The sequence below is a fragment of the Chiloscyllium plagiosum genome, unplaced genomic scaffold (genome assembly GCF_037043375.1).
Source record: "Chiloscyllium plagiosum isolate Xiang-an unplaced genomic scaffold, Cpla_swu_hap1 HiC_scaffold_12, whole genome shotgun sequence".
Lineage (NCBI taxonomy): Eukaryota > Metazoa > Chordata > Chondrichthyes > Orectolobiformes > Hemiscylliidae > Chiloscyllium > Chiloscyllium plagiosum.
The window spans coordinates 90082118-90105816 of NW_028270150.1; the positions used below are offsets into that span (position 1 = coordinate 90082118).

The following is a 23699-nucleotide window of genomic DNA, read 5'->3' on the forward strand; positions in this document are numbered from 1 at the left end:
GATAGATAGGATAGTGAAGAAGGCATTTGGTATGCTTTATCAGTCAGAGTATTGAGTTTAGGAGTTGGGAGGTCATGTTGCAGCTGTACAGGACATTGGTTAGACCACTTTTGGAAAACTGCGTTCAGTTCTGGTCTCCCTGCCGCTATGGGAAAGATGCGGTTGAAAGGGTTTAGTAAAGATTTCCAGGATGTTGCTGGGGTTGGAGGGTTTGAGCTATAGGGAGAGGCTGAGTGGGCTGGGGCTGTTTTCCCTGGAGTGTCGGAGGTTGAGGTTTATAAAATCATGAAGGGGCATGGGTAGGATGAATAGACAAGGTCTTTTCCCCAGGGTAGGGACATCACAGGGGGTGGTGTGTGTATGGAATGAGCGGCCAGAGGATGTGGTGGTGGCTGATACAATTACAGCATTTAAAAGGCATCTGGAAGGGTACATGAATTGGAAGAGTTTAGAGGGATAACGGGCCAAGTGCTGGCAAATGGGACTAGATTAGGTGAGGATATCTGGTTCGGCATGGATGAGTTGGACCGGAGGGTCTGTTTTAATGCTGTACATCTCCATGACTACCTGAGCTCAGAGCACTTCCACTAGGAATCTGTTCGTTGACACAGTAATACAAAAACCAGGAGAGTTCTATGTGACTTTTGGAATACTGCGTAACAATTCTGGTCACCCTGCTGCAGGAAAGATGTTGTTAAACTAGAAGAGGTGCAGATAAAGTTGACAAGGATCTTGCCAGGACTGGAGGGTCTGAGTTATAAGCAGAGGCTGGGGCTTTTCTCCCCTGGAGTGTCGGAAGCTGAGGGGTGACCCATAAAGAGGTTTATAAAATCATGAAGGGCATGGAAGGCAGTATGGTGCATTAGTGGTTAGCACTGCTGCCTCACAGACCCAGGGACCTGGGTTCGATTCCAACCTCGGGCGACTGTCTGTGTGGAGTTTGCACATTCTCCCCGTGTCTGTGTGGGTTTCCTCCGAATGCTCCAGTTTCCTCCCAAAGTCCAAAGATGTACATGTTAGGTGGGTCGGCCGTGCTAAATTGCTCATAGTGTCCAGGGATGTGCAGGTCGGTGGTTTAGCCACGGGAAATACAGGGTTACAGGGATAAGGGATAAGATCTGGCTGGAATACTCCGCGTAGGGTCAGTGTGGACTCAATAGACCAAATGGTCTGCTTCCACAGTGTAGGGATCTCTCATACTTACCATGAGGTCCATCCTCAGTCTCAATAAGAGACCAGATTTCAATGGATAATTGAAGGCCATAGGGATGTATGTGTGGCCAGGCTTTCTACTGTCTCCATTATCAGAGCCAGGTCCCACATAGGAGTAAAAAGTCATTCAAGTCTTTCATATTATTCCACTATTCTATCAGATCCGAGCTGATCACCTCAATTTCATTCATCTGCACTTACTCTCTGTGCTTTAAAACTACGCCCAAACCATAATTGACTGATAACAAAAATGAAATACCGATGATCTGAAATAAAAAAACAGAAAATGCTGGGAAGTGCTGGCGGCGAAATAAGCCGGGTTAATATTCCAAATAGAGCGTGACTCTTCGCAGGAACTTAAAAATGGTAGGAAGGTTATGAAATGAGTAACTCCGAGTGTTGGAGATCTGAGACGGCAACAGAAAGTGCTGGAGGAACTCAGTAGCTCTGGCAGTGTCTCTGGGGAGAGAAAGAGTTTAGAGTCCAGGGAGCCTGCTAGAAATGTGATGGGCTCTGCTCAGATGAAAGAGGAGAGAGAGAAAATCTGCGTAGAGGGCAGGAGAAATTAAATGACAAAGATGTCATGCAACTGAAGGCAGCAGGACAGGTAACAATTGTAGTGAAGAAACAAAGCATTGGTCCAAACTGAGTGTGGATGGCAGGACAATGAACAGCTCTATCAAAAAGCAAAACGTGAGAAAGAGAGAGAGAGAGAGAGAGAGAAAAAAAAGCCAGAATCGATATGGGAGAGAACATTCATGGGCTGAAATAGATGAACCCTATGATGAGTCCAGGAGCTTGTAAATTGAAAGATGTAGTGCTGTTCTTTGATCTTGTGTTGACATTCCTTGCAGCAGGATGAGGACATGGATGTCAGTTTTTTTTATAATTCACTCAAGGGATGTGGCTGGGCCAGCGTTTATTGCCCATCCCTAGTTGCCCATGAGAAGGTGGTGGTGAGCTGCTGCCTTGAATCCACTTGCTGTGGGTTAACCCGAAATGCCCTTAGGGGGGGAATTCCAGGATTTTGACCCAGCGACAGTGAAGGAATGGTGATATATTTCCAAGTCTGGCTGGTGAGTGGCTTGGAGGGGAACTTGCTGGGGGTGGTGTTCCCATATATAAGCTGGCCTTCTTTTAAATGGAAGTGATTGTGGGTTTGGAAAGTGCTGTGTGAGGATCTTTGGTGAATTTCCGTAGTGCAACTTGTAGATAGTGCACACTGCTGCTACTAAGTGTTGGTGGTGGATGGAGTGGATGCTTGTGGATGTGGTGTCAGTCAGGTGGGCAGCTTCGTCCTGGATGGTGTCAATCTTCTTGAGTGTTGTTAGAGTGGCATCCATCCAGGCAAATGGGGAGTATGCCATCACAATCCTGACTTGTGCCTTGCAGATGGTGGACAGGATTTGGGGAGTCAGGAGGTGAGTTAATCACCGCAGTATTCCTGGCCTCTGCTCTTGTTGCCACTGTATTTATATGGTGAGTTCAGTTGTGTTTCAGATCAATGGTAAACCCAAGAATGTGGGAGAATCAGTGATGGCAACACTGTTGAATGTCAAGGGCTGGTGGTTAGATTGTCTCTTATTGGACATGGTCATTGCGTGGCATTTGTGTGGCACAATGTTATGCAAATGTGTGAAAGCAATTAAAATAGCCAACAACCTCCATTCTATTGATCCTGATCTGGTAAATTTCCGTGGTCTTTGGAACTGTATCCAATCAAATGAGGGACCCCAACTGCCATTTTCCTTTTGTGTGCCGAGTAAAGAGTCATTCTGGACCCACAGGTTAACTCTGCTTTATCTCCGCAGATGCTGCCAAGCCCTGCTGGGATTTGGGAGCGATTTATGTTTTTGAGTAGAACAGGTTTCCCAATTGCACTTTTAAATGGCTCCGCTCGGACTTTACGTCCCCTTTGCTACAGATTTTCCCGCTAGAGAAAATAGGGTGTTTGCATCTATCTTTTCAGAGTCACCTATAATTATAACCATACCTGTTAGATCCCTCCTCAACCTTTTCAGGTGAGGAAGCAAGCCACGTTTTGCTGAGAGATACCTGTGCACAGACTGCTCTGAGTTTCGTTATAAATTAGCAACAAATGTAAAACTGACTGACTTTGTCAAGCTGTCATTGACTATGTGACTGACTGACAGAATTTATGTGAAGCATTTGGTAAAAAGCTGCGAATTGTTTGCCAAACCACCCCCCCCCCCCCACACACACCCAGCTTGCAATCACTTAATTGTTTTTAAGAAGCTGCACACTGTTAAATTTAGAGCAGTTGTCCTTTAGTAACTGAAGGTGGGGAGTTCCTTTTGTAAAAGAAACTGTGCCAGAAATAGGATATTGTAAGCTTGACACTGATTGCGTCTCGAAGGGCTGGCTCATCCATCTCCTGGATTTCAGACTAATGCACTATTCCCAGAGTCCCTTTAACTGTAATCATTGAACCTGTCCAATAAAGTACAGACAGTCATCAAATACTGAAGGCCTGCATATGGATGAGGCTGTAATGGGTTGGAATATAAACAGATCGGCCCACTGATGCGGTAAATTCAGTCAGCTCCTCAGCTTTCAAGCCTCTCGCTACCAGAATGCTGAATTGTACCAGTTCAGCTTTCAGTCTAATACAGTTCAAAGTCTCTTCATATTTGATCCAGTCACTGGAATGACAGAAGAGCCCCTGGACTGCTCGATCAAGCTTTTAACCCCCACATTCTTTCCAAATAGTTTTTATCTGAAGAACTTGACGCTACATTTATTTGAGCAATTGGCTATAAAAATGAATGTAATGGTGCATCATACAAATGTGTGAAACGACAGTCTGCCTCATATATGTGTGTGTTTGTATGTGTGTGTATATGTATATATAGGGTAGATTCAATCCATTCTGTATAGTTCCATCCACCTCATTTAATTTCCTTTCAAATTGGTTTAACAGCCATAATGACAAGATATTTGCAATGGACAAATGTTCAAACAAAAAATCAGTTCACAACAAATCACAGAATCGAGCAGTGCAGAATGGGAAACTCAGTTCATTTAGTCCCCTGCACACCCTGTCTCTTTCCCAAAACCCCTGCAAATGTTACCTTTTACAAGTGTTTAACCCATCATTGTGTTCACTAACATTCACCTTCTATGTCAGTGCTAACCAGTGTTCACTGTCTGGGTCAAGCAGTGCTAACCCGTGTTCACTGCGTGGGACTCACAGTGCTAACCAGTGTTCACTATCTGGGTCAAGCAGTGCTAACTCGTGTTCACTGCGTGGGTCTCACAGTGCTAACCAGTGTTCACTATCTGGGTCATGCAGTGATAACCAGTGTTCACTGTCTGGGTCACACAGTAATAACCACTGCTCACTATCTGGGTCATGCAGTGCAACCCAGTGTTCACTGCCTGGGTCACACTGTGCTAACTAATGTTCACTGTCTGGGTCACACAATACTAACCAGTGTTCACTGTCTAAGTCATGCAGTGCTAACGAGTGTTCACTGTCTGGGTCACACAATACTAACCAGTGTTCACTGTCTGGGTCATGCACTGCTAACCAGTGTTCACTGTCTGGGACACACAATACTAACCAGTGTTCACTCTCTGCATCACACTGTGCTAACAGTGCTCACTCTGGGTCACTCAGTGCTAACCAGTGTTCACTGGGTCACACAGTGCTAACCAGTGTTCACTGTCTGGGTCACGCAGTGCTAACCAGTGTTCAATATCTGGGTCATGCAGTGCTAACCAGAGTTCACTGGGTCACATAGTGCTAACCAGAGTTCAGTCTCTGGATCAGTAAGTGCTAACCAGTGTTCACTATCTGGGCCATGCAGTGCTAACCAGTGTTCATTCTGGGTCACGCAATGCTAACTAGTGTTCACTGTCTGGTTCACACTGTGCTAACAATGTTCACAGTCTGGGTCACGCAGTGCTAACCAGTGTTCACTGTCTGAGTCACACAGTGCTAACCAGCATTCACTACCTTGGTCATGCAGTGATAACCAGTGTTCACTGTCTAGGTCACACAGTGCTAACCAGCGTTCACTACCTGGATCATGCAGTGCTAACCAGTGTTCACTGTCTTGGTCACACGTACTAAGTGTTCACTGTCTAGTTCATGCAGTGCTAACCAGTGTTCATTATCTGGGTCACACTGTGCTAACCAGTGTACACTGTCTGGGTCATGCAGTGCAAACCAATGTTCACTGACTGGGTCACACAGTGCTAACCAAGTGTTCACTCTGGGTCACGCTGTGCTAACCAGTGTTCACTATCTGGGTCATGTAGTGCTAACCAGTGTTCACTGTCTGGGTCACATAGTGCTAACCAGTGTTCACTGTCTGAGTCATGCCCTGCTAACCAGTGTTCACTATCTGGGTCATGCAGTGCTAACCAGTGTTCACCGTCTGGGTCACACAGTACTAAGTGTTCACTATCTGGGTCACGCAGTGCTAACCAGTGTTCACTATCTGGATCGCGCAGTGCTAACCAGTGTTCATTATCTGGGTCATGTAGTGCTAACCAGTGTTCACTGTCTGGGTCACACAGTGATAACCACCATTCACTGTCTGGGTCACACAGTGCTAACCTGTGTTCACTGTCTGGGTCATGCAGTGCTAACCAGTGTTCACCATCGGGTCACACTGTGCTAACCAGTGTTCACTGTCTGTGTCACACAGTGCTAACCAATGTTCACTATCGGGGTCACGCAGTGCTAACCAGTGTTCACTGTCTGGGTCACACAGTGCTAACCAGTGTTTCCTGTCTGGGTCACACAGTGCTAACCACTGTTCACAGTCAGAGTTACACTGTGCTAACCAGTGTTCACTGTCTGGGTCACACTGTGCTAACTAATGTTCACTGTCTGCGTCATGCAGTGCTAACCAGTGTTCACTATCTGAGTCACACAGAGCTAACCAGTGTTCACTCTGGGTCACACAGTGCAAACCAGTGTTCACTGTCTGGGTCACGGCTGACCCGTGTTCACTCTGGGTCTCACAGTGCTAACCCGTGTTCACTGTCTGGGTCACACAGTGCTAACCAGTGTTCACTCTGGGTCACACAGTGCTAACCAGTGTTCATTCTGAGTCACACAGTGCTAACCAGTGTTCACTGTCTAGGTCACGCAGTGCTAACCACTGTTCACGGTCAGAGTTACACTGTGCCAAACAGTGTTCACTGTCTGGATCACACTGTGCTAACTAATGTTCACTGTCTGTGTCATGCAGTGCTAACCAGTGTTCACTGTCTCGGTCACGCAGTGCTAACCAGTGTTCACTGCCTGAGTCACACTGTGCTAACTAATGTTCACTGTCTGGGTCATGCAGTGCTAAGCAGTGTTCACTGTCTGGGTCACACAATACTAACCAGAGTTCACTGTCTGGGTCACGCAGTGCTAACCAGAGTTCACTGTCTGGGTCACATAGTGCTAACCAGTGTTCAGTCTCAGGATCACGAAGTGCTAACCAGTGTTCACTACCTGGGTCATGCAGTGCTAACTAGTGTTCACTGTCTGGTTCACACTGTGCTAACAATGTTCACAGTCTGGGTCACGCAGTGCTAACCAGTGTTCACTGTCTGAGTCACACAGTGCTAACCAGTGTTCACTATCTGGGTCATGCAGTGCTAACCAGTGTTCACTTTGTGTCACTCAGTGCTAACCAGTATTCACTATTTGGGTCACATAGTGCTAACCAGAGTTCACTGTCTGGGTCACATAGTGCTAACGAGTGTTCACTATCTGGGCCATGCAGTGCTAACCAGTGTTCATTCTGGGTCACGCAGTGCTAACTAGTGTTCACTGTCTGGTTCACATTGTGCTAACAATGTTCACAGTCTGGGTCACGCAGTGCTGACCAGTGTTCACTGTCTGGGTCACACTGTGCTAACCAGTGTTCACTATCTGGGTCACATAGTGCTAACCAGAGTTCATTCTGGGTCACGCAATGCTAACTAGTGTTCACTGTCTGGTTCACACTGTGCTAACAATGTTCACAGTCTGGGTCACGCAGTGCTGACCAGTGTTCACTGGGTCACACAGTGCTAACCAGTGTTCACTATGTGGGTCACACAGTGCTAACCAGCGTTCACTACCTGGATCATGCATTGCTAACCAGTATTCACTGTCTGGATCACACAGTACTAAGTGTTCACTGTATGGTTCATGCAGTGCTAACCAGTGTACACTGTCTGGGTCACGCAGTGCTAACCAGTGTTTACTCTGTGTCACGCAGTGCTAACCAGTGTTCACTGTCTGGGTTACACAGTGCTAACCAGTGTTCACTGTCTGGGTCACACAGTGCTAACCAGTGTTCACTGTCTGGGTCACACAGTGATAACCAGTGTTCACTGTCTGTGTCACACAGTGCTGAACAGTGTTCACTATCTGGGTCACGCAGTGCTAACCAGTGTTCATTGTCTGGGTCACACAGTGATAGCCAGTGTTCACTATCTAGGTCACACAGTGTTAACCAGTGTTCACTGTCTGGGTCACACAGTGCTAACCAGTGTTCACGATCTGGGTCACGCAGTGCTAACCAGTGTTCACGATCTGGATCACACAGTGCTAACCAGTGTTCACTGTCTGGGTCTTGTAGTGCTAACCAGTGTTCACTGTCTGGGTAATGCAGTGTTAACCAGCGTTCACTGTCTGGGTCACACAGTGCTAACCAGTATTCACTATCTGGGTCACGCAGTGCTAACCAGGTTCACTATCTGGGTCACGCAGTGCTAACCAGTGTTCATTGCCTGCTTCACGCAGTGCTAACCAGTGTTCACTGTCTGGGTCACGCAGTGCTAACCAGTGTTCATTCTCTGGGTCATGCAGTGTTAACCAGCATTTGCTCGCTGAGTCACACAGTGCTAACATACGTTCACTGTGTGGATCACGCAGTGTTAACTAGTGTTCACTGTCTGGGTCACACAGTGCTAACTAGTGTTCACTGTCTGGGTCACACAATACTAACCAGGGTTCACTCTCTGCGTCACACTGTGCTAACTAGTGTTCACTCTCTGCACATACTGTGCTAACAGTGTTCATGCTGGGTCATGCAGTGCTAACCAGTGTTCACTGTGGGTCATGCAGTGCTAACCAGTGTTCATTATCTGGGTCATGGAGTGCTAACCAGTGTTCAGCCTCTGGATCACGCAGTGCTAACCAGTGTTCACGGTCTGGGTCATGCAGTGCTAACCAGTGTTCACAGTCTGGGTCACACAGTACTAAGTGTTCACTATCTGGGTCATGTAGTGCTAACCAGTGTTCACTATCTGGGTCATGCAGTGCTAACCAGTGTTTACTCTGTGTCACTCAGTGCTAACCAGTATTCACTATCTGGGTCACATAGTGCTAACCAGTGTTCAGTCTCTGGATCACGCAATGCTAACTAGTGTTCACTGTCTGGTTCACACTGTACTAACAATGTTCACAGTCTGGGTCACACAGTGCTAACCAGTGTTCACTGTCTGAGTCACACAGTGCTAACCAGCATTCACTATCTGGGACACGCAGTGCTAACCAGTGTTCACTGTCTGGGTCACACAGTGCTAACCAGTGTTCACTATCTGGATCATGCAGTGCTAACCAGTGTTCATTATCTGGGTCATGTAGTGCTAACCACCGTTCACTGTCTGGGTCACACAGTGCTAACCAGTGTTCACTGTCTGGGTCATGCAGTGCTAACCAGTGTTCACTGTCTGGGTCACACAGTGCTAACCCACGTTCACTACCTGGGTCATGCAGTGCTAACCAGTGTTCACTGTCTGGATTACACAGTACTAAGTGTTCACTCTCTGGGTCATGCAGTGATAAGCAGTGTTCACCTTCTGGGTCACACTGTGCTAACCAGTGTTCACTGTCTGGATCATGCAGTGCTAACCCGTGTTCACTGTCTGGGTCACGCAGTGCTAACCAGTGTTCACTGTCTGGGTCATGCAGTGCTAACCAGTGTTCACTATCTGGGTTACGCAGTGCTAGCCAGTGTTTCCTGTCTGAGTCACACAGTGCTAACCAGTGTTCACTGTCTGGGTCACGCAGTGCTAACCAGTGTTCACTGTCTGGGTCACACAGTGCTAACCAGTGTTCACTATCTGGGTCACGCAGTGCTAACCCGTGTTCACTGTCTGGGTCACGCAGTGCTAACCCGTGTTCACTGTCTGGGTCACACAGTGCTAACCAGTGTTCACTATCTGGGTTACGCAGTGCTAGCCAGTGTTTCCTGTCTGGGTCACACAGTGCTAAGCAGTGTTCACCTTCTGGGTCACACTGTGCTAACCAGTCTTCCCTTTCTAGATCATGCAGTGCTAACCAGTGTTCACTGTCTGGGTCACGCAGTGCTAACCAGTGTTCACTGTCTGGGTCACGCAGTGCTAACCCGTGTTCACTGTCTGGGTCACGCAGTGCTAACCCGTGTTCACTGTCTGGGTCATGCAGTGCTAACCCGTGTTCACTGTCTGGATCACACAGTGCTAACCAGTGTTCACCTTCTGGGTCACACTGTGCTAACCAGTGTTCACTGTCTGGGTCATGCAGTGCTAACCTGTGTTCACTGTCTGGGTCACACAGTGCTAACCAGTGTTCACTATCTGGGTCACACAGTGCACCCGGAGGAAACCCACGCAGACATGGGGAGAACATGCAAACTCCACACAGTCAGTCGCCTGAGGTGGGAATTGAACCCGGGTCTCTGGCACTGTGAGGCAGCAGTGCTAACCACTGTGCCACCGTGCAGCCCACTATCTGGATCACGCAGTGCTAGACAGTGTTCACTGTCTGGGTCATGCAGTGCTAACCAGTGTTCACTATCTGGGTCACGCACTGCTAACCAGTGTTCACTGTCTGGGTCACACAGTACTAACCAGTGTTCACTATCTGGATCACGCAGTGCTAACCAGTGTTCACCATCTGGGTCTTGTAGTGCTAACCAGTGTTCACTGTTTGGGTCACACTGTGCTAACCAGTGTTCACTATCTGGGTCACGCAGTGCTAACCAGTGTTCACTGTCTGGGTCACGCAGTGCTAACCAGTGTTCACTGTCTGAGTCACACAGTACTGTGTTCACTATCTGGGTCATGCAGTGCTAACCAGTGTTCACCATCTGGGTCACACTGTGCCAACCAGTGTTCACTGTCTGGGTCATGCAGTGCTAACCAGTGTTCACTGTCTGGGTCACGGCTAACCAGTGTTCAATCTGTGTCACACAGTGATAACCAGTGTTCACTATCTGGATCACGCAGTGCTAACCCATGTTCACTGTCTGGGTCACACAGTGCTAACCAGTGTTCACTATCTGGGTCACGCAGTGCTAACCAGTGTTCACTGTCTTGGTCACGCTGTGCTAACCTGTGTTCACTCTGTGTCACACAGTGCTAACCCGTGTTCACTGTCTGGGTCATGCAGTGCTAACCAGTGTTCACTATCCGGGTCACGCACTGCTAACCAGTGTTCACTCTGGGTCACACAGTACCAGCCAGTGTTCACTATCCGGGTCACGCAGTGCTAACCAGTGTTCACTCTGGATCACACTGTGCTAACCAGTGTTCACTGTCTGGATCACGCAGTGCTAACCAGTGTTCACTGTCTGTGTCACACAGTGCTAAACAGCATTCACTGTCTGGGTCACACAGTACTAAGTGTTCAGCCTCTGGGTTATGTAGTGCTAACCAGTGTTCACTATCTGGGTCATGCAGTGCTAACTAGTGTTCACTGCCTGAGTCAAGCAGAGCTAACCATTATTTATTATTGTACCCAACACCACCGTAATATTTGAGGATGTTATCAAGGATACTTTAAGTTGATGGGGTGGGATTGAATTGCAGACAGTAATCCATCCTGAGCTACTCTCGATTAAAATTAACATGAATATCAGTCAGGAAAAGTAGGAGCATGGATTTGTGGAATGGCTTTGACAACCTCAGGAGTGATCTGGAAAGGCTGAACTGTCCAGGAAGGAGACGACTGAATGGCAGATGTTTTAAGAGCAAGAGGAGGTTAGATTGGGGAAATGTAAGGAAGATCTTTCCACTGATGGGTGGGTCACAAATTTATCATAACATAAATCCCAACTGGGAAATCACGAGCAACTTTCTCACTCGGCAAGTGCTCAGTAAAAGGTGGATCTTAAGGAGGGTTTTCGATGGGAGGAGGAGGCAGAAAACTGTGTTGGGGCGAGTTCTACTGAGCTGCAACTAAACACCTTTGGAGAGCCTCAAGGTAGGAATCCAGATGGGCCGGGGAACTTGGTGGAGGGTTGCTCCAGCCGAAGGACAGTGCTGAGTTAGTGAGGGAGAAGACCATGGATAGATTGAATCAGAGTACTTAGAACATTACAGCGCAGTACAGGTCTTTGATGTTATGCCAACCTGGTGAAACCGATCCAAAGCCCATCTAACCATAGAACATTTCAGAGGGATGAGAGTTTTAAAATTGTGCTGCCAGAGGAGTGGGAACAATCGATAAGGACAGGCTAATGGATTAGTGGACAGGGTATAGATCTCATAGACAAATCCTTCATTAGTGCGGAAACAGTTTGGATGTGTCTTTTACTTTTGACCAGCAACTGGCCTGGTGCCTCTCAGATTAACCGTGCTGATCGATCTCATTCTGAGTGGCTGCAGTGAATGAACAGCTGACCCTGGGGAGAGGTGGGCAGCTGAGGGGGGTTGTGGAGGGCGATGTGGGAGATGTTGGTTGGGGAGGCTCGAGATAACAGCGTTCGATAAGCTGAGAGCAGTTAGCTGTCCTAAGCGAAGCAGATGATTCTGTTACCGGAGCATTGAGACATCAATCAAAGTCACTGAAAAGCTAGGGCTGGGAGTGAAACCTCAGGAAATGGTGGGCTAAGTGGAATCATTCACTTCAAAAGTGGATTTTGCATATAGTGGGTACAATGTATATATGATACTTTTATGAATGAATTATATTTTTGAAATAAAAAGAAATGGGGCACAATATTCCACACACGAATCACACTCTGCTTTAAAAAGTTGCCCCTCAGGTCCCTTTTAGATCTTTCCCCTCTGGTTTTGAACTCCCCCCTCCCTGGGGAAAAGACCTCGCAATTCACCTTATCCATGCCTCTCATGATTTTATAAAACTCTATAATAAGGTCACCTCTCAACCTCTTATGCCCCAGTGAAAAAAGACCCAGCCTATTCAGCCTCTCCTTATAACACAAACCCTCCAGTCCCAGTAATATCCTTGTAAATATTTGGACCAAGGAGTCTGTTTCCATGCTGTTTGACTCAATGATTGTATGGGAGGACATGTCTGGGCTCCACTGCCTTGCCCCATCTAGTTGAATAGTTCAGTGTAAAAGTTTACAAGTATCTATGTTGGCCTGTGGAGAAAGAGTGTTTGAAGGTGACAGGCACTTGTGTGACTGTGGCCCTGCCCCAAACCAATGGCATTTTAAATTACGAGCTGTCATTTTAGAGTTCAAAGGTCATGGGTTCAAGTCCCACTCTGTGAACACCGAATTAGGCTGATACTTCCAGGGCAGTGCAGAGGGAGTGCCGCACTGTCTGAGGTGCTGGCTTCTACTGAGATGTTAAACTGAGACCCTGTCTGCTTTCTTGAGAGCACATGCAAGATTTCATAGGAGTAATCTGAAAAAAGAAAAACTCCTTCAGGATTTATTCTTAAACCATAGTCATAGAGATGTACAGCACTGAAACAGACCCTTCGGTCCAACTTGTCCATGCCGACCAGATATCCCAACCCAATCTAGTCCCGCCTGCCAGCACCTGGCCCATATCCCTCCAAACCCTTCCTATTCATATACCCATCCAGATGCCTTTTAAATGTTGCAATTGTACCAGCCTCCACCACTTCCTCTGGCAACTCATTCCATACACGTACCACCCTCTGCGTGAAAAAAATGCCCCTTAGGTCCCTTTTATATCTTTCCTCTCTCACCCTAAACCTATGCCCTCTAGTTCTGCACTCCCCCACCCCAGGGCAAAGACTTTGTCTATTTATCCTATCCATGCCCCTCATAATTTTATAAACCTCTATAAAGTCACCCCTCAGCCTCCGACGCTCCAGGGAAAACAGCCCCAGCCTGTTCAGCCTCTCCCTATAGCTCAAATTCTCCAACTCTGGCAACATCCTTGTAAATCTTTTCTGAACCCTTTCAAGTTTCACAACACTTTTCTGATAGGAAGGAGACCAGAATTGCACGCAATATTCCAATAGTGGCCTAACCAATGTCCTGTACAGCTGCAACATGACCTCCCAACTCTTGTACAACCAACACCAATTAAAAGAAAAACAAATTAGAAGTTAGGGATTAGGAAAGTTTGTTACTTGTTTCTGACCAGCACAGACTCAATGGACCAAAGTGCTGTAGTCGCTGTGTGGTCTGAAATTCCTTGACTGTTTATCTCATTGCTATTAGTGGGAGCTGGCTGGCTGCAAATCGATTGCTGAATTTCCCACAGCATCAAATTATTGCATCGGCTATGAAGTGGGATGATCTGACGTTCTGGCAGATATTATATAAATGCACAAAGACCCTTTTCGGCCCCAGAGCTGTTTGAGAACTCACTACTCGATCTTAAATGCCAGGGCGTGGGGAGCTGGTGGTGACCTGTTGGCTCACTGTGTGGATTAGCATGCTCCCTACAACTCCCTATTCCAGTAAATGTTTGGGGCCTGGCAGATTTGGGATGTTTTCCACTTGGATGTATCATATCCTCCATCCAACACGGCCCCACGGGGTTGGATCACTCTAACACTCCAGCATTGACTGAAATCTCCAGGTCCAAGGAGGGGTCTCAAACTGGTCACTCTTACAGGCAAACCCAGGCCTAAGCAAAAGGATCTCAGTGGAGCTTCAGCCTTGAGAGAGTTTGAGGTTAACATGCCCTTTTGTATGAAACCCTACTTCCTGACAGCATCCTGGAAGGTCGTAGCTGTCATTTTAAAGCTGTGCTCCCACCCTATAGTCTCTCCTGACATGCTCTGTCAATCCCTTTTATCACCTCTATTAGTTTTCTCTTTCTGATTTATTCTTTAGGGGGATGTGGGCCCCAATCACTGACAAGGCCAGCGTCGAACTGATTGCCCGTTGAACTGAATAGCTTACTAAACTACTTCAGAGGACAGTTAAGAGTTATCCTTGTTGCTGTAGGCCTGGACCCGCATAGAGTCATACAGCACAGAAACAGGCCCTTCGGCCCAACCAGGTTTCCTAAACTGAACCAGCCCTGTTTGCCCACGTTTGGCCCATGTCTGTCTGAACCTTTTCTATTCATGTATCTGTGCAAATGCCTTTCAAATCTTATAATGTTACCCACCTCTACCACTTCATCTGGCACTTCAATCCATACACGCACCAGTCTCTGCATGAAAATGTTACCCCTATGGTCACTTCTAAATCTTTCCCCTCTCACCTTAAACCTATGCCCTCTGGTTTTGGACTCCCCACCCCTGGGGAAGAGACCTTGGCTATTCACCCTTTCCATGCGCCTCATGAACCTCTTTAAGGTCACTCCTTGGCCTCTTATGGTGTAGGAGAAAATAGTCCCGGTCTATCCAGCCTCCCCTTATAACCCAAACCCTCCAGTCTTGATAACATCCTTGTAAATATGTTTTGCACCCTTTGCAGTTTAATAACATCCTTTCTATAGCAAGGCGCCAGAACTGCACGCAGTACTCCAAATGTACAACTTTAACATGACATCCCAACTCCTGACCAATGAAGGCAAATGTGCCAAACCACCCTGTATACCTGTGACGTTGCTTTCAAGGAACTATGTACTGGCACCCCCTTGGTCAGATGGGAGATTTCCAACTCTGAAGCGTTTCTTGCATTTTTAAACAACAATTGGCATTAATTTAATGGTCACTCTTGCTAAGACTGGCCTTCAATGCCAGATTTATATGTTGCATTTTTGATTTGATTTGTTGTTGTCACGTGTACCTAAGTGCAGTGAAAAGTTTTGTTTTGCGAGCAGTGCAGGCAGATCATACCGTACAAAGACATGCAGATCATGGGGTGTTCAGGCAGAGCGAGACATGCAAGGTTAAACTGCATGGGACGTGCAGTGCACAAAGCAAGTTCAACATTACATTTGAAGTTCGAGAGGTCCATTCACCTGTCTAATAACAGCAGGGAAGAAGCTGTTCTTGAACCTTTTGATGTGTGTTTAAGTGTCTGTGTCTTCTGCGTGCTGGAAGAGGGCATACCTGGGTGGGAGGGGTCTTTGATGATGTTGGCAGCCTTTCCACAGCAACGAGAAATGTAGATGGAGTCCATGGATGGGAGGTTGGCTTCGTGATGGTTGGAAAAGCACAGCCGGTCATGCAGCATCTGAGGAGCAAGAGAGTTGACATTTCGAGCATAAGCCCTTCATCAGGAACACCATCAGGATCAGACTCTGATCTCCAGCATCTGCAGTCCTCACTTTCTCCTTATGTGATGGTCTGGGCTGTGTGCACAATTCTCTGTAGTTTCTCATGGTCCTGGGCAGAGCAGTTGCCAGAGCAAGCCTTTATGCTTTCTGTGGTGCGCCTGTAAATGTAATGTTGATCTTGCTTGGTCCAACTCTTGTTGGTGAGCAACCTTATGGACATGCTGAATTTCCTAAGCCACCTGAGGAAGTAGAGGTGTTCTTGTGCATCCTTGACCACCACATCGACGTGACAGGTCCAGATTGTAGGTTATCGTCACTCCCAGGAACTTGACCCTCTTGACCCTCACCTCCGTTGATGTAGATGGGGGCACATCCTCCTCCTCTCAATCAAATCCCATTGGCTACAGGATTTGAACCTTTACCCCCAGGGCATTAATCTGGCGCCTGTAGGTTACTAGTCCAGAGGGATTACCATTACCCCACCATCGCAGTTTTCACCCCGCCCAATGTGACCGTCACCCCTGAAGACCTCATTTTCAAAGCAATGCGAACTCTGGTATGGAAAACCAGCCTTTTTCACCTCTTTTAGAATAAATCTTTATTAAAGCCAGTAGTGAGAGCCAGGAGCTGGCTGCTTGTAAATAAATGGATGCACATTCCACATCCGTTATCCCTACTGTTTCTCTCTTACTACTTTATGCTTCCTGTAAAGCTTCACTTCTTTATCTGGACCCCCCCCCCCACCGCGACCTTTCATTTCTTTTCACTTATCCCGCTATGTACTGTCTTAGCCGTTATTATTCACTTGCCAAAATTGAGTGCAGAAATGGAAACGCTGCAGATTTAAATAGAAGTGGCGGCACGTCCCAGAGCTTTGCATCAAATGCGTGTGAATGATTGAAGACAATGAGTAATATCCCCTGTGCCATTGGTTAACCATCTGCTACTTTTTTTTTCGACATGACGGGTTGCATTTTGATTCAACGACGAAACCTTTAATGAGAACATGAATAAGATCAGTGTGGGAATTGATATTCATTGTAAATTGCAGTCGCCGATAGTAATGAACCTGAAATTTTCAAACGCAGACTCGGACTTACAAAGCAGCTGCTGTGATAAATGTGCATCTGCCTACGATATATCATTTAATGGCATATAATGTGCTCTCCCACTCACAGTCTCAATCTCTGGCTGAATACCCTGAACCTATGCACTGCCATTATTCAAAGGCGTTACAGTATATTTGCTGCAAAGACTTCCCATATTGTCCCTTCGTATTGAAGGATGGTTCGGGAATTTCTAAACAGTGACTAAATCTAGAATTGAAAGCTGTCTTTAATAGTGGGGACCCTGAAATGAACATTAGTTGTTGCTAAGAATCCTCTGGTCTCCTTATCTAAGGAAAGATATTCTGATGTTGGAGGCAGTCCAGAGAAGGTTCATCCTGAATATGGAAGAATTGCCCTTGTGAGGAGGGGTTGAGTAAATTTGGCCATTCTCCCATTGGAATATCAATGAATCAAAGGAGACCTTATTGAATCATACAAGATTTGTAGAGAACTTGATGTGGTGAGGCTGTTTCCTCTTGGGTGAGAGTCTAGGACCAGAGGGCATCATCTCTGAGTTAGGGGGTCACCCACACAAGACAGCAGGGAGGAGGAATTTCTTCTCTCAGAGGAGAGCGAATCTGAGGAACTTCTTTGCTGGAGAGGGCTGGGTCATTAAGTATCTTCAAAGCTGAGAGAGACATTTTTTCAGACAGTAAGGGGGGATTGAGGGTTATGCGGGAAAAGGCAGGAAAGGTGGAGTTGCGGATTATCAGATCAGCCAGGATCTAAGTGAATGGCAGAGCAGACTCCGAAAGGCCTACTCCTGCTCCTGTACATTAATGGCCGCACGGATCACTTGGGGAGTGAGACCTACCACCCTTTCATGGACGTAACTCCAGTCCAGTCCCCCAGTGATGTTGGGTTGTCCCAAGTGCCCTTTGAAATGGGGCAGTTAGAGGTTTGGGTTAGAGATTAGAGATTAGGGTTACAGGTTAGGATTAGGTATTATGGATAGAAATTAGGGTTAGGGTTAGATATAAGAGTTAGAGATTTGAGGTTATGGTTAGAGATTAGGGTTAGATGTTAGGGTTAAAGATTGAGGATAGGGTTTGGGATTAGGGTTAGATATAGGGTTAGAGATTAAGGTTAGATATTAGAGTTAGAGATTGGGGAAGGAGTTGGAGTTTTGTGTTAGGGGAAGAAACTAGGTTTATTGTTAGGGGTAGAGACCTGGTTAGATTTGGAGATTAGGGTTAGGCTGAGAGTTTAGGGTTTGGGTCAGGACAGAGAAGCCCCTTCACTCAATGCCTCGTGGGTCTGACCAAATGGATGGGTGGAAGGGCACAAGTCTGTACTAGTCGTGCCAGCGAGTGCCCATCACTTGGCATTTGGCTCCCAGAAAGAGTTGTGGGGGCAGGGTGGGTTTCTTCCTGCCGGGTGGTGGCTGGGTGGAGTAACGCTAATGATCTCTTTCTGTCTCTCTTTCTCTCCCCATGTTGCTGGCCCATGAACCTCAGCGGCAGGCCCCAGCTGCAGGCTGGCTCTCGGCAAGCGGGGAGGAGACCGCGGGAGGCTGCCCGCTGTCCTGGCCATGCCCGGGCGGACCCCGCTGCAGCGAGTGCCGGGGCCTGCTGAAGGCTGCCCTGCCGGACCTGGGCTCGGTGGCCACCCTGCGGGGGGACAGCATCGTGTTCCGGGCCAGCGGCATCCAGGGCCCGGGCCCGGGAGGCTGGGCGGCCTTGCAGTGCTGCCTGGGCCAGCACTTTGTGGTGCTGCTGGAGAGGAATGAGCAGGTGGGCGGGCGGCACCGCTTCCTGCTGCTGGTGCTGCTCCTGGGCACTGCCCGGCAAGCCGAGAGGTTCTCCTACCGCCTGGTGCTGAGCCGCCAGCGCCGACGCCTGACCTGGGAGGCCAACCCGCGCGGTCTGACCGGCACCGGCTCCCCGTCCACCGCCGACAGCCTGGTCTTCGACACCGTCGTCGCTCAACTCTTCGCCGATAATGGCAGCCTCGCCATCAACGTGACCATATCGAGCTGCCCGTGACAGGACTGCCCTCCTCCTCCTCCCTGTGTGACCTCCGCACAAATGTCAGGTCCCTACCTCTGAGCCGGGAGTCCAGCCTCCACGTTCTCCAGCATTGTCTCGAAAATCTCCGTCTATCTGCTCGTGTTTCAAGAAAAAAATTTACAGGTATTGCCCGAAAGTCGAGCCAAAATGACGTAAAGTGAAGAAGCGTTAGTTTATTTGGAAAGAGATTGGCCTTTCTTTCTTAAAAGCAAAAACTCTCTTTGGATTTCTTTCTGTTAGTGAAAACAGGTACTGACGTGGGTCTTCGGTAAAAGTGAAGTGGCTTAAAGCAAACGTTCGAAAAGTAGGAAATACCTGTAGCTGCAACCAACTCAACCAAGACCCGCTCCCCCACTCCAAGCTGCTTTGTGGTAACTGTCTTTCCTTCGATTACTATTACAGGTCGTCCTGCTATAAACCACGCCTCGTATCAATGCGAATTGGCTGTAACGCGATTGACGAATGGGGGCACTGTTTCTAAAGCACAACCTTTTAAGACGCGTGTTGGCTACAACACGATTGCATCGCCAACAGTTTAAGTACTTTTTTTTTCTGCAGCCGGGGTCACACAAGAACACGACCGTCACGTTACAGAAGAACTACCTGTGTTATGTAACAAGCACACTATCAGTGACTGGCTGTCTGAGGGAATAACACTGAGGACTCGGCATTTAGAGTTTCAGGCAAAAGCCCTTGAAGGGCTTTTCCCACTCCTCGGATGCTGCCTGACCTGCTGTGCTTTTCCAGCACCACTCTAATTTTGACTCTAATCTCCAGCATCTACAGTACCCACTTCTGCCTTGCCGGGATATGGGCCAAGCGCAGGCAGGTGGGACTAGTTTAATTTGGGATTACGGTCAGCATGGACTGGTCGGACCGAAGGGTCTGTTCCTGTGCTGGATGACTCTAAATGCCGAGTCCTCAGTGTTATTCCCTCAGACAGCCAGTCACTGATGGTGTGCTTGTTACATAACACAGGTAGTTCTTCTGTAACGCGATGGTCGTGTTCTTGTGTGACCTCGCGCTGCAGAAAAATAAAGCACTTAAACTGTTGGCGATGCAATCGTGTTGTAGCCAACACGCGTCTTAAAAGGTTGTGCTTTAGAAACAGTGCCCCCATTCGTCAATCGCGTTACAGCCAATTCGCATTGATACGAGGCGTGGTTTATAGCAGGACGACCTGTAATAGTAATCGAAGGAAAGACAGTTACCACAAAGCAGCTTGGAGTGGGGGAGCGGGTCTTGGTTGAGCCCTTGAAGGGCTTTTGCCTGAAACGTTGACTTTCCTGCTCCTCGGATGCTGCCTGACCTGCTGTGCTTTTCCAGCACCACTCTAATCTTGACCCATATCCCTGCAAACCTTTCCTACTCATGTACTTATCCAAACGTCTTTTAAACATTGTAACTGTACCTGCATCCACCACTTTCTCTGGAAGTTCATTTCACACGTGAACCACTCTGTGTGTAACAATGTTGTCCCTCGTGTCCTTTTAAAACCTTTCTCCTCTCACCTTAAAAGTATGCTTCCTCATCCTGAAATCCCCACAATTGGGAAATGTACCTTGTTGCTGGCCTTGTCGGTGCCCCTCATGATTTTATAAACCTCTAAAAGTTCTGCTGCAACCTTTATAAGGGGCTCTTGTGGTACAGTGGTAGTGTCCCCACCTCTGAGCCAGGAGGGCCAGACTCATGTCCCATAAGATATATAGGACCGGAATTAGGCCACACAACCCATCGAGTCAGCTCTGTCATTCAATCATGGCTGATATGTTTCTCAACCCCATTCTCCTGCCTTCTCCTTGTAACCTTTGACCTCCTTACCAGCCAAGAACATATCCATCTCTGTCTTAAAATGCACTCCATGACTTGGCCTCCACAGTCTTCTGTGGCAATAAATTCCACAGATTAATCACCTCTGGCTGAAGAAATTCCTCCTCATCTCAGTTCTACAGGGTCGGCCCTTCGCTCTGAGGCTCTGTCTCTGGGTCCTAGTTTCTCCTTAGTAATGGAAACATATTCTCCGCAGCCACTCTGTCCAGGCCTCTCAGTAATCTGGAAGTTTCAATCAGACCTCCCCCACTCCCATCGCCATTATCCTTCTCCAGTGTTGTATTACGATGGATTTGAAAAACAATCATGTGGGATTGCCCCTCTGAGCAGACCCATTTCTGTAATAGTTGCTGTGGAGTAACCCTCTCTTTTCTTTGTTAATTATATAACAAACCTGGAACCAGGTGGCTTCTGAGGGAATAACATTGAGGACTCGGTTTTTGCTATACGTTTTATAAAGCTGGTAGTTTAGGGACTCGTGTGGTGCAGTGGTAGTGTCCCTGCCTCTGATGGGAGGCCTGAGTTCAAATCCCACCTGTTCTAGAGGTGTGGCATAACATTATTGATACAGATTGGCTAGGAAAAATATGGAGAAAATGAGGACTGGAGATCAGAGTGGCGAGTGTGGTGCTCAAAAGCACAGTGGGTCAGGCAGCATCCAGGGAGCAGGGGAATCAACATTTCGGGCAACAGTCCTGATGAAGGGCTCTTGCCTGAAACGTTGATTCTCCTGCTCCTCAGATGCTGCCTGACCTGTCGTGCTTTTTCAGCACCACACTCTCGACTTGGAAAAATATGTACTGGGTATTATTTGTCTGGTTCCCACAGAGGTCACCTTGATTTTGATTTTTGGGATCACTATGTTGGCAATTGTTGGCACACAGTTTGAAACAATGCATACATTGGACGTGTACCTTCCTGAGGGCAAATACTCCAAATTGAGAATTCACTGACTATGAAACCCTTTGCAACAGTAGCTCAGCTGGATTGGATCCGGTGGTTCTGCCGACGGTCTGCCCTCCGTGTTCTGGCCAAGTTTCATACATTTCCAAGTGTTTTTTTTTAATTATTCATTCATGGTTGACAGTGGGTTTGGCCTAGATTTTCTTGGCTTGCTCAGACCATTTGAGAGGGCAGTTAAGAGTCAACCACATTGCTATGAATCTGGAGTCACATGTAGGCCGGACCAGGTAAGGACAGCAGATTTCCTTCCCCAATGGACGTTGGTGAACCAGATGGAATTTTAAACTACAATTTCAGATGGAATTTTAAAATACACTTTCAGAAATACAAGTTTTACCATTGGCAGGTTTTGAACTGAAAGAATTTAGACTGGGTTTCTTGGATTACTAACACTAGGCCACCACCCCAGATCAAATCTTAGTATCCCGTATATATTCTTCTGTTCAGAAATGTTATGACACAGGTCGGATTTGAACCTAAACCTCCTCATCTAAAAGTAGGGTCACTACCATGGTATAACAAGGGCACCTCAGCTAACTGCTCTATAAAACTTACAGCAAATGCCAAACATCAATGTTATTCTCTCAGATGCCACATTTCCTGGTTCCAGATTTATTACATAGCCTCAAGGGCGCTTGGAAATACTAGGCTATTCTGGCTGTGATACTGGGGAAGATTTTCTTTATATGTAAGTGTTATCATACGCAACTAAATGGCTTTCCCACCACCTAATCACCATGACTTTCTTTTTGTTGTTTTTCTTAACAACAGCAAACTTTGTTTTAATGGGTACCTTGTGAACCGGCACTCTCGATAAAAATTATACACCTCAAATACCGCAAAGTTTACTGTCTTATTCAGTCCAATTATTATAATTATTTAATTCATTTACCTCGATGTAAATATAGCTGGTTGTTCAATCGAATTGATTCAATTTCGAGTCAATTTCCCCTCAAATACTGCAATCTACTGCCATGCCTGAGTAGTTAGTTGAGGGTGGGATTGAGAAGGCTCTCAGCCAGTAAGGTTTGTTTAAGGAAATGTTGCATTATTGTTGGATAAGTGCTTTGCGCTGTATAATGGTCATGTGTCTGCCCCCTGCATCAAACTTCTATTACAGAGTGTGTGTTTTTATCGATTGTGTGGGCCTCTTGATTATCCAGAATATCTGATTAAGTGGCCCATTCCTTACACCCAAAGGTGCAAGTCAATAAAATGTTTACTGTATTAATCGACCGTGTAGACTGGGGAAGATTTCAACTTTGTCCTAAAATGTATTTCAGGTGATTGTGAGTCAGCAGCCTGGTCTTGTATCACCTCCTGGTTTTTAATTTCCATCTCATTCTGCTGATAGCTCAGCATCAGTCAATAGAAACCAGTGACTAACAGGGCTTGGTGATCCTGTTAAACAGTTGAGGGGAGTCATTGCTGCTGCTGAGCACATATTAAGCTAAGGGGAGTCCAGAGAGGGGCTGGTACTTGAGTTTGGAAAGGGTGTTGTTAAATCAAAACGCTGCAAGTCCAGGCACAGTGCGACCAGATTTTGAGTTAATTATGTCATGTTACCTTAAAGGGCTCCAACTTCCAAAACCTATCAGTTCACCCTTGCTTAATAGTGAGCTTCCTCCTCCTGTGCTAAGTAGATCCAGGGTTTTGTGTTGTGATTCCCAGCAAGAGGGGGGGGGAAAGGCCATTCGGCCCATCAAGTCCACTCCAAAGAGTATCTCACCCATCTACCCCAATCCCTGTAATCCTGCATTTCCCACTAATCCACTTAGCCTGCACATCCCTGGACACTATGGGCAATTTAGCACGGCCAATCCACCTAACCCACACAGCTTTGGATTGTGGGTGGAAATCAGAGCACCCAGAGGAGACCCATGCAACAATGGGGAGAATGTGCAAACTCTACACAGACAGTCGCCCGAGGCTAAAATTGAACCCGGGTTCTTGGTGCTGTGAGGCAGTCGCGCTAACCACAGAGCCACAGCGATGCCCCAAATTCACCTGTCATTGTCATTGTTGACAGTTTATCGTGGATTGTTGATAAAGTGCATTCATTCAACCCCTTTCACACTGACCAATGGCCTTTTGCGAAGAAAACAGGCCTCGAGCCAAAGAGGAGGAGAGATGGATTCGCAGGGAAGGAGAGTGCTGCATAAGAGACGGTAGGAATGGAGGAGGTGGCAGAGATCGGGAGGTTGGGGGGGGGGGGGGTAGAGGTGAT

At 47.2% G+C, this 23699-nt stretch overlaps 1 protein-coding gene across 1 annotated transcript in view; it reads left to right on the forward strand.

Moving 5' to 3' along the window:
• Positions 1–18975, forward strand: part of LOC122555531 (seven in absentia homolog 3-like) — a 28128-nt gene extending 9153 nt beyond the window's left edge. The window contains exon 2 of the mRNA XM_043701550.2: positions 18128–18975. Coding sequence (XP_043557485.2) covers positions 18128–18655 — 528 coding nt within the window. The 3' untranslated portion in view covers positions 18656–18975. The remainder of the gene's footprint in view (positions 1–18127) is intronic.
• The last annotated feature ends 4724 nt before the right edge of the window (positions 18976–23699 follow it).